General features: G+C 40.5%; 1 protein-coding gene and 1 long non-coding RNA gene across 2 annotated transcripts; one reads left to right on the top strand and one right to left on the bottom strand.

Annotated features, from left to right (window-relative positions):
- Positions 1–1,781: 1,781 nt before the first annotated feature.
- GLUD1 (glutamate dehydrogenase 1) lies at positions 1,782–6,071 on the bottom strand. The gene is made up of 5 exons (XM_030797768.1): positions 6,039–6,071; positions 5,438–5,551; positions 4,110–4,285; positions 2,648–2,789; positions 1,782–2,559 (listed from the first exon to the last, which is right to left on the bottom strand). Exons 1-5 carry the CDS (start codon positions 6,069–6,071, stop codon positions 2,407–2,409), a joined length of 618 nt encoding a protein of 205 aa, XP_030653628.1. The 3' UTR covers positions 1,782–2,406.
- Positions 6,072–6,886: 815 nt separating this feature from the next.
- On the top strand, positions 6,887–11,183 carry LOC100601417. The gene is made up of 4 exons (XR_004026722.1): positions 6,887–7,022; positions 8,547–8,756; positions 9,647–9,837; positions 11,100–11,183. It is a non-coding gene; the product is annotated as an uncharacterized LOC100601417 (long non-coding RNA).
- The last annotated feature ends 942 nt before the right edge of the window (positions 11,184–12,125 follow it).

The following is a 12,125-nucleotide window of genomic DNA, read 5'->3' on the forward strand; positions in this document are numbered from 1 at the left end:
GTTATCTAAGGGGACTTCTTCGTTAAGATAATCTCAGTTATCTTGAAGCAAATCTCAGTTAATTTGAAGCGAATTTGTAATTAACGACTCTCTCCTTCTATTAAGAAACCTAATCTAGTCAAGCTTTGGTTCTGAAAAGGTTATTAATACCATGTGTGCATTTGTTGCTGATCCCTTAATCAATGTTTTATATGTCCAGACTTGGGGTTGGAAAATTGGCAAGGTTGGGGGAATTGGTTAAATGAGTTCCATTTTTATGTTTTCATTTTTTGCATGCAGCCTTTTTTCAATAGTTAGTAGTAGTAGTTCAATCAGGACAATGTTACAATGCTTAGCACCCCATCATCTCAAAAACAATAATCATATGTTTAGCATTCCTACTAGAGTGAAGATCATCATGACAATAATCATGAGAATTAACTCCGTAGAAACTGGTTAGAGTGCCACTATATGCCACTGGATGTATGTGTATCAGGAAATGATTTAATACATGTATCACTGTGTTATAAGACATTTTGCTATAAAATTAACAGCAATGTTTATGTACAATTTGAGAAAAATAAGTAGTAAGCAAGCACAATCAGAAGTTCAAAGTCAATCAATACTTTTGATGTAATAGGAATAACAGCTTTCCAATACGTTTAACATACGCACATAAGCTTTACTAACAAGAACATTTACTTAGTCTTTTCTATTAGGTTTTATTGCTACATTCATTGTAAAACAATAATAAAACCTTGTTGAGACTTTATGACCAAATAAAATGTACTGATAAATGAATCACCTAACAATAACGCATGATGGGTGATGGCAATCACATTTTAAGGATCTCAGCAAATATATCTGATAGATAAATAGACAGCTGTTTCCTAAACACTACGTTAGGTACAATGGCATCATAAAAGGTATAACTATATTAAACACAATCTAACATATTGAGGGCATACTATAAAAATACACGTAATATCTCAAAGATTATGTTGTAAGTGACATATGATATTATAGATAATAAATTACAAAGGAGTTCATAATACTTGAGTAGTAAAACATGTTTAATAAGAAAGAATGTTTTGGGTTAGGCATTAGTGAATGATGAAAATTTGGAGAGGTAAAAGGGGGAAAAAAGGGCATGTAGTGGGGTGCAGTGACTCACACCTGTAATCCCAGCACTTTGGGAGGCCAAAGAGGGCAGATCACCTGAGGTCAGGAGTTTGAGAACAGCCTGGCCAACATGGTGAAACACAGTCTCTACTAAAATTACAAAAATTAGCTGGGCGTGGTGGCGCATGCCTGTAATCCCAGTTACTCCAGAGGCTGAGCGGGGAGAATCACTTGAATTCGGGAGGTGGGGTTTGCAGTGAGCCTAGATGGCATCACTGCACTCCAGCCTGGGTGACAGTGCAAGACTGGGTCTCAAAAAAAAAGGGGGGGGAGGGGGGCATTAAGGTGTACTATGGGCAAAGTCCACAGACAGTTGACAGACTGGGAGGAGATTTTTGCAGTAGAAAACCCAAAAAAACCTGAGCATGTGTTCCTCATATTAGTTTTCTGAGTAAAGCCGGAAGGGGCACTTGAAATGCATAAGGTTAGGAATCATACAGAAAATCTTAGAGCTTAAGTTAGAATAGTGTTTCTAACACAGTACACATTTATATAACCAGACTCTTAGAAGGTTAAGACATTCAGTAAAGAGCCTGAAATTGGAATAAATGTTTAGCTCAAAGTGAAAAGTAACAGGCTTAGAATTAACCATGCTTCTACTATATTTTCTCAAAAGTGAAATAAAGATGAATTCACTAGAGCTTGGGAGACTAATAATTCCTCTCTTCCTCCAAATTCCTTGCAAAAGACAATTATGATCCTAAGTACATATAAAGCCTAATAAATACAGATGACTTACTGGAATAACCATAATGTTTCTCTCTAGGAAGATCTTGTCAACTTCTGGAGTTGTTGGCCCATTGGCACCTTCAGCAATGATCTGCAAGAGAGTCAGGAACATAGAGAAATGCCAACACCACCATCAAATCCCCTCCACTGAGGGCAAGAGATGTGCATATATGAACAGGGGGCTGTGGGGAGAAGCACAGTTTCAGTTAAAATTAAATTAACAGAGGTTATTTTGCTCTGCAAAGTGTATAAAACTACCTTTCACTTTTCTATTTATCTAGGTTTTTGTTTTGTTTTGTTTTTACAGGAGTGTCAGGCAGATGCGTTTGCTTTGGTAGTGGTTGCACAACTCTGTGCAGGTAGCTAAAAGCTGTTAAATTATTTACTTTAAATGGGGGAACTGTATGGTATGTGCAATATGTGCCAATAAAGCTGCTAAAAAGAAAGAGAAAACTCAATCAGACTCTTCTATGACCCCCCTAACGTCATTCACATTGATAATGTTGGTTCCGGTTTCTATAATGTTGTCACCTTGGCTTTGACTCTGGGTGCGTCGGATTTGGTCAACTGCTTCTCACTGGCAGCTGGGATCAGTATGTCACAGTCGGCTTCCAAGATGCTTCCTTCATAGGGCTTTGCCTTGGGGAAGCCCAGAATGGACCCATGTTGCTGCCATTGATTGAAAATCACAATTAATAGCTGCACCAGAGTTTAAATGTTTATATTTAGTGTCTATGCCATAAAAATGTATTAATACCAATTTGAAGTCTTCCAGTTCCTTTGGGTTAATACCATCTGGATTCCATATACTCCCATCAGACTCACCAACAGCAATACATTTAGCACCAAAACTGTGTAAATTTCTCATAGAGTGTAGGCCCACATTACCAAATCCCTGTGAAGAACAATTACCCATAACACAAAAATTAAAGTCCTGGTATAGACAGCAAGAGTCATATTCTGACCAATGTAAATCCACATTCTGTTCATTTAGAAGCAATTCTCAAAATTCTTTTGCCAAAAGAAACAATGTGCTAAGTGGTTTCTCTTCAACAATAAAATTCTCTGTTTAAGAATGTGATGACCAGATATGGTGGCTCGCGCTTGTAATTCCAGCACTTTGGGAAGCTGAGGCAGGTGGATCACTTGAGGTCAGCAGTTCGAGACCAGCCATGGCCAACATGGTGAAACCCTGTCTCTACTGAAAATACAAAAATTAGTCAGGCATGGTGTCCCATGCCTGTAATCCCAGCTACTTGGGAGGATGAGGCAGGAGAATTGCTTGAACCTGGGAGGTGGAGGCTGCAGTAAGCCGAGATCACATCACTGCATGCCAGCCTGGGCAATAGAGTGAGACTCCATCTCAATCAATCAATCAATCAATAAACAGACAAATGGCAGTGGTGTTAAGTACACCACCAGGTCCTAAGTCCTTGATGATCAGATGTCCTATGTTGTAAAAAGGGATGTCACTAATTTGGAAAAATACAACTTTTTTTTTTTTTTTTTTTTTTTTTGGAGATTGAGTCTCACTCTGTTGCCGAGGCTGGAGTGCAATGGCACAATCTTGGCTCACTGCAGCCTCCACCTCCCGGGTTCAAGTGATTCTCCTGCCTTAGCCTCCCGAGTAAGTTGGGATTACAGGTGCTGCCATCATGCCAGGCTAATTTTTCTACTTTTAGTAGAGATGGCGTTTCACCATGTTGGCCAGGCTGGTCTCGAACTCCTGGCCTCAAGTGATCCACCTGCCTTGACCTACCAAAATGCTGGGATTACAAGCCTGAGACACCATGCCCAGCTACAACTTCTGTTTTAAAGTTATTTCAACTTAATTAAGATTCTCCTAAGTAAAATACATGTTAACACATCAAACAAATTTGGGTCAATGTGTAAACCTTTCTATATACTTACAAAACTTAGAAAATTATGTTAAGAGTCTTGCCCTTCTAGCTACAATTTCAAGTTTTAATACTGACCAATATTTTGGTTGAATTTGGTGATGGTAATAGTTTCACATGTACTTGAGAGATGCTTAAATCAGTTCTAGTGACATGAATCATACCAAGGTTCAAAAAAGAAAAGATCTATTACTCTGAAAACCACCACTCTAAAATTTAAGAGATTTAAGATAACTGAATTTCAAAATTACAATTCTAAAAACATTAAAAAATTTAATGTCTATCGGTTATTAAGGAAACTTTTTTTTTTTTTTTTACCTGACAACAAATGTTTTATCTCCAAACCCTGGTGTCATTCCTAAAATGCTCATGTAAGAAGCTTCATTGATGAAGTTTTCAATCCCATGGAAGACACCACAGCTAGTAGCAGAGATGCGTCCATGGATGCCCCCTTGGCCGATGGGTTTACCAGTAACATAGGCGTGTGCATTAATATCCTGTAAGAGGGGGTAATTGAAAGAATGAAATGTCAAGTCCAGTTTCTCTGTTGAACAAATATAATGAATTAAAGTCAAAGCACATTCTCATTTAATGCTAATTAGGAGTGTGTGTGTATGAATGTATTTAAGGTACACTTTCACCAATAGAGACGAGACTCACTTTTTCAGCTTTCTGTTCCTAGAAAATACAATAAAGTGGACTACGTTTTCTTTTTTTCTTTTTCGAGATGGAGTTTCGCTCTTGTTGCCCACGCTGGAGTGCAATGGCGCGATCTCGGCTCACCGCAACATCTGCCTCCCGGGTTCAAGCGATTCTCCTGCCTCAGCCTCCCGAGTAGCTGGATTGCAGGCATGTGCCACCACGCCTGGCTAATTTTGTAGTTTTAGTATGGACAGGGTTTCTCCATGTTCCTCAGGCTGGTCTCGAACTCCCAACCTCAGGTGATCCACCCACCTCGGCCTCCCAAAGTGCTGGGATTACAGGCATGAGCTACCACGCCCAGCAAATTAGACTATATTTTCTGACGGAAAAAAAAGAGTGTAGGGATTGAATATCAAGTAAGTACAAATAACATCACAAAAGTGGAGCTAGCTCAGCCTAAAGCTATCATTCCTTCAACAAGTATTTAAGCACTACTAAATCAAGGTACATACGCATCCCATTCACGAGTGTCTTAAAATCTACTATAAGACTTGAATATGTCACCAAAACAGAGCCTGAGACATGAAGAGGCTTTACAATTTTCTTGGATGGGAAGACTCAATGTTGTATTGTGCCACTTTTTAAAAAGGAAGTTTTTAATATAACTTGATACTTAATATAACATGATATTCAAGTTCATCTAAGAGTAGACTAACGAAAGTATTTAATGAAGTATTTTAAAAATGGTATATTTGGTTGAGAGTCCTGTGCTTCTCTGTGAGCAGAGTATCTTTGGTAGCAGTGGTTAGGTCTGCAAAGTGGAGATGGGGGTTAGCAGTCTTCACCACCCATCTTTCTGTCCTCTTTCAACTGAAGATGTGCATATATTCTTGTTCAGAAACAGGTGTAATTAGAAAAAAAGAAGAATGGGCCTCAGGAGGGCTTCCCTTCCAAGACATCAACTATACTATAAACACGGCCACGAGAACACTGCAGAATAAACTCACCGGTAGACCAGGAGTAACTAGAGACAGTCTTATTTTGTATAGACACCGCCGGAAACGGAAATTCACAGTGGCGCCGACTCGCCGGAGGGAAACAAAAAGGCAGAAAAAAAGAGACTGGCAAAATTTTCATTTCAATATAAAATGAAAATCTATATAAAATTTTAAGTCAGTGGCAAAAGTACGAAATATTCAATAAACTTGTTGAAGCAATTTGCTATCCATGTAAACAAAATAAAATGCCTTACTTTACACCAAACCCCTAACTCCCAACATATCCCTAACGTTCCAGCTGGCTGAATTAAAAAGTGATCTGTTCTTTATCTGTATTGTTTAAATATTTTTACAGACAGAACTTAGAATTATATTATTTGTATAAGTACCAAGAAAAAGGATGAAAGCAAGGAAGAAAAACGGTCTAGTAAAGGTGATTTAAAGAATTAGTTTTCCCACAGTTTGCTTTCATGAATAATTAACACTTATGAATACAGAAATGCAAACCGAGTGCCAAAGGCTTTTAAACAGTGAGAATTCAAATGCTGGAGCTGAAGGAAATACTGTCTGGGGTCAGGCCTGGCGCCAACTGCCAGGCTCCCCAGCATACGTAATGGTCCTGAAAGCAGAGAGAAGAATACATTCTCCCACCAACACTGCACTTCTAGGTGGGGCTAGGACAAAGAGGGCGGCACGTTCCAGCTGACATCTAGAAATGAGTAACAAAAACAATTGCGTCCCACCCTTAGGCCTTGATTTGAGATTTGTTATCACTTAAAGGAAAATTGCGCACCAGTATAGTTCAAGGGGCTGTGCTTCACAAGACTTTCTCTTGCTGTTAGCACTGAGAATGAGCTACAAATAACAACATAATGCCCACTGGTTTGCATATTCAATGTAGTGTCTTGCTTAAAAAGAACAAGAGACCAGCTGGGCAGGGTGACTCACGCCTGTAATCCCAGCGCTTTGGGAGGCCGAGGCGGGTGGATCACCTGAGACCAGCCTGGCCAACATGGTGAAACCCCATCTCTACTAAAAATACAAAAAAATTAGCCGGGATAATGGCAGGCGCCTGTATTCCCAGCTACTTGGGAGTCTGAGGCAGGAGAATCTCTTGAACTCGGGAGGCAGAGGTTGTGGTGAGCCGAAATTGCGCCACTGCACTCCAGCCTGGGTGACCGAGTGAGACTCCGTCTCAAAAAAAAAAAAAGAGACCACACCCAGAGCTCATTGCCAAATGAGTCTGGTTCTGGCTTTTTGCACCGCACCAAGTAACCCGCGCCAGGCCGCGCAGCTGCCCTAGCTTTCCGCGAGGACTCGGGCGAGCTTGGTGTACGGGGCTCGGGAGTCCCACCGCGAGAGATGAGACAACGGATTCCGAGGGCGGGTGTGGCGCGGAATCGGGAGGGACGCCGACGCGGTGGAACGCACGGCGCACAGGCGCCGGCGCCCGCTCTGAGCTTTCCCCTGAAAGTTCTCCAGGCGGCGGTCTCTTTTTTCTGCCTTTTTGTTTCCCTCTGGCGAGTCGGCGCCACTGTGAATTTCCGTTTCCGGCGGTGTCCAAGCGGACCTGAGAACTCGCAGTTGTGAGCAGGTTCGGTGGTGCAGCGGGCTGGGGTAGGCGGCGGTGGGGTCCCTGGCTCTGGGGCACTGGGAAGATCGTGAGTCGTGCGCGTGGGAAGGTCCTCCCCCGGTCCTCTTGTTCATCTTTGCTCCCGAGGAGCAGCATATTTCGCATCTGCCTGAGGTGTGCCCGGGGGTCGTTGGGAGAGTGACGGGATGAATCCCTGCAGAGAGCCCGGACGGGGAGGGAAGGTGTCGGGGAGACGTCGTTTCCTGGCGACGTGGTCCCGGCCGGCGACTTAGACTTGAGCCGAATCTGTTGACCCTTAATTCTGCCTTTCCCACCAAGAGCAAAAGGAAGAGAAACGTTAGTACAAGTTCGGAACTAAAATATAGTAGAGAAGCAACATAATCTCTGAAATCACACAGCTACTCAGTTTCAAAGCGTTCCTAGTGCCCAGCTCTCCTAACTCCCGGCCGGTGTTCCTTGACATTATGGTGATATATAAAGACTTTCTGTTTCCGCTCCTGTGTGTGTCTGTGGGAAGTCTCTGACTCACCTCTGTGCTCCAGTAGCACCCTGTGCAGCCTTGCAATGTAGCCCTTATTGCATGGCACGAAAGATACTAGTTTGGATTCTCTGCAAGTGAGATCATAGGTATATCCATTTACTGGCACAGCGGCTAGCACATCATAGACAGACACAAACATTTATTAAACGGAATTAATACAGGACCTTAATTGAATGAAATGGCACCCTGCCCCGCTTTTTTTCAATCAAGCTGTCAGATTTTATGCAGCACGATATCCTAAAAAGACTCACTAATTCAGTGATTACCAGTTTATTGGCACAGATTCCCAGGTACCTCAGAAATCACTGGAAGGCTCTCTGTAAGTCCATGGGGTCTCCAGGCATCATTTAGAACCAGTCGTATCTCACACATACAGATATTGCTATTTTTCAAATGTATGTAGATGAGTTGTAATTTAGGAGTTTTACAGAGTCAACAGGTACTAAAAGTAATACTGCGATTCTATTGGAAGTTTATAAAAGCGTTTTAAATTTTTTATTACAATTTTTTAGTTTAAGTTAGGAAACCACTTCATTAGTCCCGTTGATATCTAGGTCTGAGCTGTCCAGTATGGTAGCCACATGTGACTATTTAGAGTTAGAAGGAAATTAATTAAAAATTCATTTTTTCAGTTTCTCTAAGTACATTTTAAGTAACCACATGTGGCTAAAGGCTAAATGGCCGAAAAGTACAGATATAGAATATTTCCATCCTTGCAGAAGTAGATACTGGTGATGTGACACTTAAGATGAATAAAAAGTAACTTAACCATAAAATGTACCCTTGCAGAGGTAACTCATCTAATTTATAGCATAACAGAGAGAAATGAAATTGGGAATGGTTAAGCAGTTTCTACCCTTGTTCAGTGAGCAAATATAACATCATCTCTTCATAAATAAATGAAATTTAATGTTTTTCCCTGGGTATTGCCTGGATTGTAAAATGCTTCTCCCATCTCCTTACCCCAACCTTCTTCCTTGTAGGTTAGAGTTACTCGTTATTGGTAAATAGCCAACTATGGAGACTAAGGACCAGAAGAAACACAGAAAGAAAAACAGTGGACCCAAAGATGAAAAGAAAAAGAGGTGGCATCTGCAGGATCTTCAGCTAGGAGATGAAGAAGATGCCCAGAAGAGAAATCCCAACGCTTTTGCAGTTCAGTCTGCTGTGTGGATGGCTCGATCCTTTCACAGGTATGTTTAACTACAGTCTGATGCTTCTTCCGTTGATTCTTTTTAAATAGTAGGAGCCTCTCACAGGTGACATTTGGATTCACAAGTCTAGTCCAGCTCCAAAGGACATGGAGATGCATGCTGTGTGGCTTTTACCAAAACGTGAGAAGCTTTACCATAGAGTCTGCCTTGCCTCCAGCATCTGCACACTGGTTGGTGTTTCTTGCCCAAGATACAAGAATTTATAGAATTTGTTTCTTCCTAAACTTTAAACTGTTTCTATGGTGATAAGTGTGCTTTTTCCCTCTGGATATGTTTTACGAGGTTGTAATATAAAATACAAAAATTACAATATTTAATACTAACATAGCTTTATTTAGTGAGTCCTTATGATATTCTTAGCAGTGTACTTTAAACATTATTCAACTAAATGCTTCCAGCAGCCTTACCAGAGTAGGAATCATTCTTGCCCTCTTTTTATGGACAAGAAAACTGAGGTCAAGAAAACAGGTTCCCTCCAATCATATAACCAGTAAGTAGGAGAGCCAAATTTAACTCCAGAGCCTCTGCTCTTATCCATTATGATGCACTGCCTCGGTATTTACCTTTTGGTTTTTAAAAAACTATTAAAATCACCCATAAAACAGTCAGATTTAAGGAGTGTTTAATTTTCAACTCTCTATACTATTGAAGTCATCTTGTTACATCTTTATTGAACAGCAGTTATTTGGATGGGGGCCAGAAGTTAATAATTGACAAGTTAATTATATTTATATATTGTCTGTTGTACTCTCTATAAAATATACTAAAGTACTCACATCTGTAAGTATACTAAAAAAGTCTACTTATAAGGTTGATACCTTTTACTCTATTTTGAAAGCGTGTTTCCTTTTTTTTTTTTTAATGAATAGAACTCAGGATTTGAAGACCAAAAAAGCATCATATTCCCGTGGTTGAACGAACTCCACTAGAGCCCCCACCAATAGTGGTAGTGGTGATGGGGCCTCCAAAGTTGGAAAGAGCACTTTGATATAATGCCTCATTCGGAACTTCACCTGGCAGAAGTTGACCGAGATCAGAGGCCCTGTGACAATCGTGTCAGGTAGGAGATGCTACTGCAGACACAGAGTTGGCGTGGCTGTTGTCATCTGAGGGACATGCATATGTTTGTTGTTTTCTTGAGTGGAACATGTTAAATATTGTCATATCATGTTACTTCTGTTATACTTTTACTAAGTTAGCTTTAACTTCAGAAAAGGGTAAGTTCCCAGAGATAAGGATGTGATACATATCTTATCCTGAGTGCTCTATGGCTTTGCCAAGCATGTTCCTTGGAAGGGCCTAGCAGGCCTGGTCACTGTGAACACATCATTTAACAGACAGCACGTACCTCCTATGTGCCAGGTGCACGTGCTTGCCCTTGTGAAGCCACATGCTGGTGGAAGTGAGCGTTTTCTCTTTTTCCTAGGAGAATTTGTCTACTTTGGGAGATGGCGACCTTTCCAAGTTTGAGGGAAGATGAAACAAACTTCCAGTGGTAGAATGGCAATGTACACTCTGAAATCTCTTGCTATTGCAATAATATAGTTGGATTGAGGTTTTTCTTTATATTTGGAGCATCCATATTTTCTTTTCCTTTTGTTGAGACAGAGTCTTACTCTGTGGCACAGGCTGGAAAGCAGGGGTGTGATTACTGCTCACTGCAGCCTCAACCTCTCAGGCTCAAGCAATCCTCCTACCTTAGCCTCCTGAGTAATGTATGCCACCATGGCTAATTTTTCTTTTTTTTTCTTTCTTTTTTGGTTTTGTAGAGATGGGATTTCCCCATGTGGCCCAGGCTGGTCTCAAAACTCCTGAGCTCAAGGGATCCACCTAACGGCCTCCCAAGGTGCTGGGACTACAGGTGTGAGCCACTGTGCCCAGCCCATATTTTCTTGACCGTTTTCTTACTACCTTAATTTAGACATAATTATCGTTATGAATATTCTGTTGCATTATGTTTGAGGATGTTTTTAGCGATAGTGGGAACATGGGAAGTTTTGATAGAGGCAAAGACATTGACCTGCAGCCGAACAGCAGGATCATGGTTATCATGGAGCCTGTCCAGTCAGAATTTTCCCTGTTTGAGCACTTGTATTCATCTGGGTAGACTTTTGATATTATTTAAATTTAGAACACAGCAAGAAAAACAGGATGGAATTTATTTTATTTTACCAGTTTTTGCCTATAAAAATGAACTTCTGGTACACTCCGTAAATGTATATGGTGTTTTACTGGATGCAATTAAAAAATGAAAATTAGAGTTGATGCTTAGAGTTTTTTCAGGGTCTTTTTAAAGTAAAATTTTTATCTTTTCACTTATAGGTAAAAAACACAGACTCACCATTATTGAATGCGGGTGCGACATTAACATGATGATCTATCTGGCTAAAGTAGCAGATCTGGTAAGTCAGCAGGGGCAGCCTGGGCTGCTGGTGGAGACTTACAGCATTGTGATAGGTTATTTACCCCGTGATGAAGGGAATAGAGTTTTATGATTATTAAAGAAATCATGGTCTTCATCAGAGATACAGTAGATGTGACTGAATTGATGATGACAATAATAATAGTAATAAATGTTGTTATATTAATAATACAAATGGAATGTGCACAATGAAATGTATTCCAAAATCTAAAAGCAAATCACAGGATGGAGAAAACCTTTAATGAACACAGCTAATAAGAGCTCATTAACATGCATACATATATACGTATAAATATATCATAGTAAGTACCATTTCTTCTTGGACCCTTTCTGGCACTGTGCTAACTGCTTTCTACAAATTTAGCTTACATAAACCCTTGATACACCCTTGAGGTGAGTAGGTATTATCTGTAGTTTACATAAGATGAAATAGAGCCTCCCAGCAGTTAAGTAACTTGTGTGAAGATGGGACCCTTGTTCCTGATGGTTCTAGAACCTTCATCCTTAATGATAATGCTAAAATAAGTACATGAATTGCCTGAAGAAGTGGTCAGAATTTATCAATAGAAAATGTAGCAGTACTCAGTGTATGGAAAATGTACACGCTCTTGCATTTATGGAAATGATAACGTTCACTATTTCTGATATTCTATTAACTATCTTTTAAATTAGCAAAAACAAAATAAAAAAAAAAAAAAAAAAAAGCCAGACACAGTGGCTCATGCCTGTAATCTCAACACTTTGGGAGACTGAAGTGGGCGGATCACCTGGGGTCGGGAGTTCGAGACCAGCCCGACCAACATGCAGAAACCCCATCTCTACTAAAAATACAAATTAGCCAGGTGAGGTGGTACATCCCTATAATCCTAGTTACTTAGGAGGCTGAGGCAGAGAATCACTTCAACCTGGTAGGCAGAGGTTGTGGT

The sequence above is a fragment of the Nomascus leucogenys genome, chromosome 18 (genome assembly GCF_006542625.1).
Source record: "Nomascus leucogenys isolate Asia chromosome 18, Asia_NLE_v1, whole genome shotgun sequence".
Lineage (NCBI taxonomy): Eukaryota > Metazoa > Chordata > Mammalia > Primates > Hylobatidae > Nomascus > Nomascus leucogenys.

What these genes read in the sequence shown, in the direction of transcription:
- GLUD1 (XM_030797768.1), bottom strand. Translation starts at nt 6,071, where the DNA reads ATGTATTCTTCTCTCTGCTTTCAGGACCATTAC. An exon ending in GGAGATAAAACATTTGTTGT is followed by an intron (nt 2,790 to 4,109) that starts CAGGTAAAAAAA and finishes TAATTGTTCTTC; the next exon opens with ACAGGGATTTGGTAATGTGG. An exon ending in AACTGGAAGACTTCAAATTG is followed by an intron (nt 2,560 to 2,647) that starts GTATTAATACAT and finishes AATCAATGGCAG; the next exon opens with CAACATGGGTCCATTCTGGG.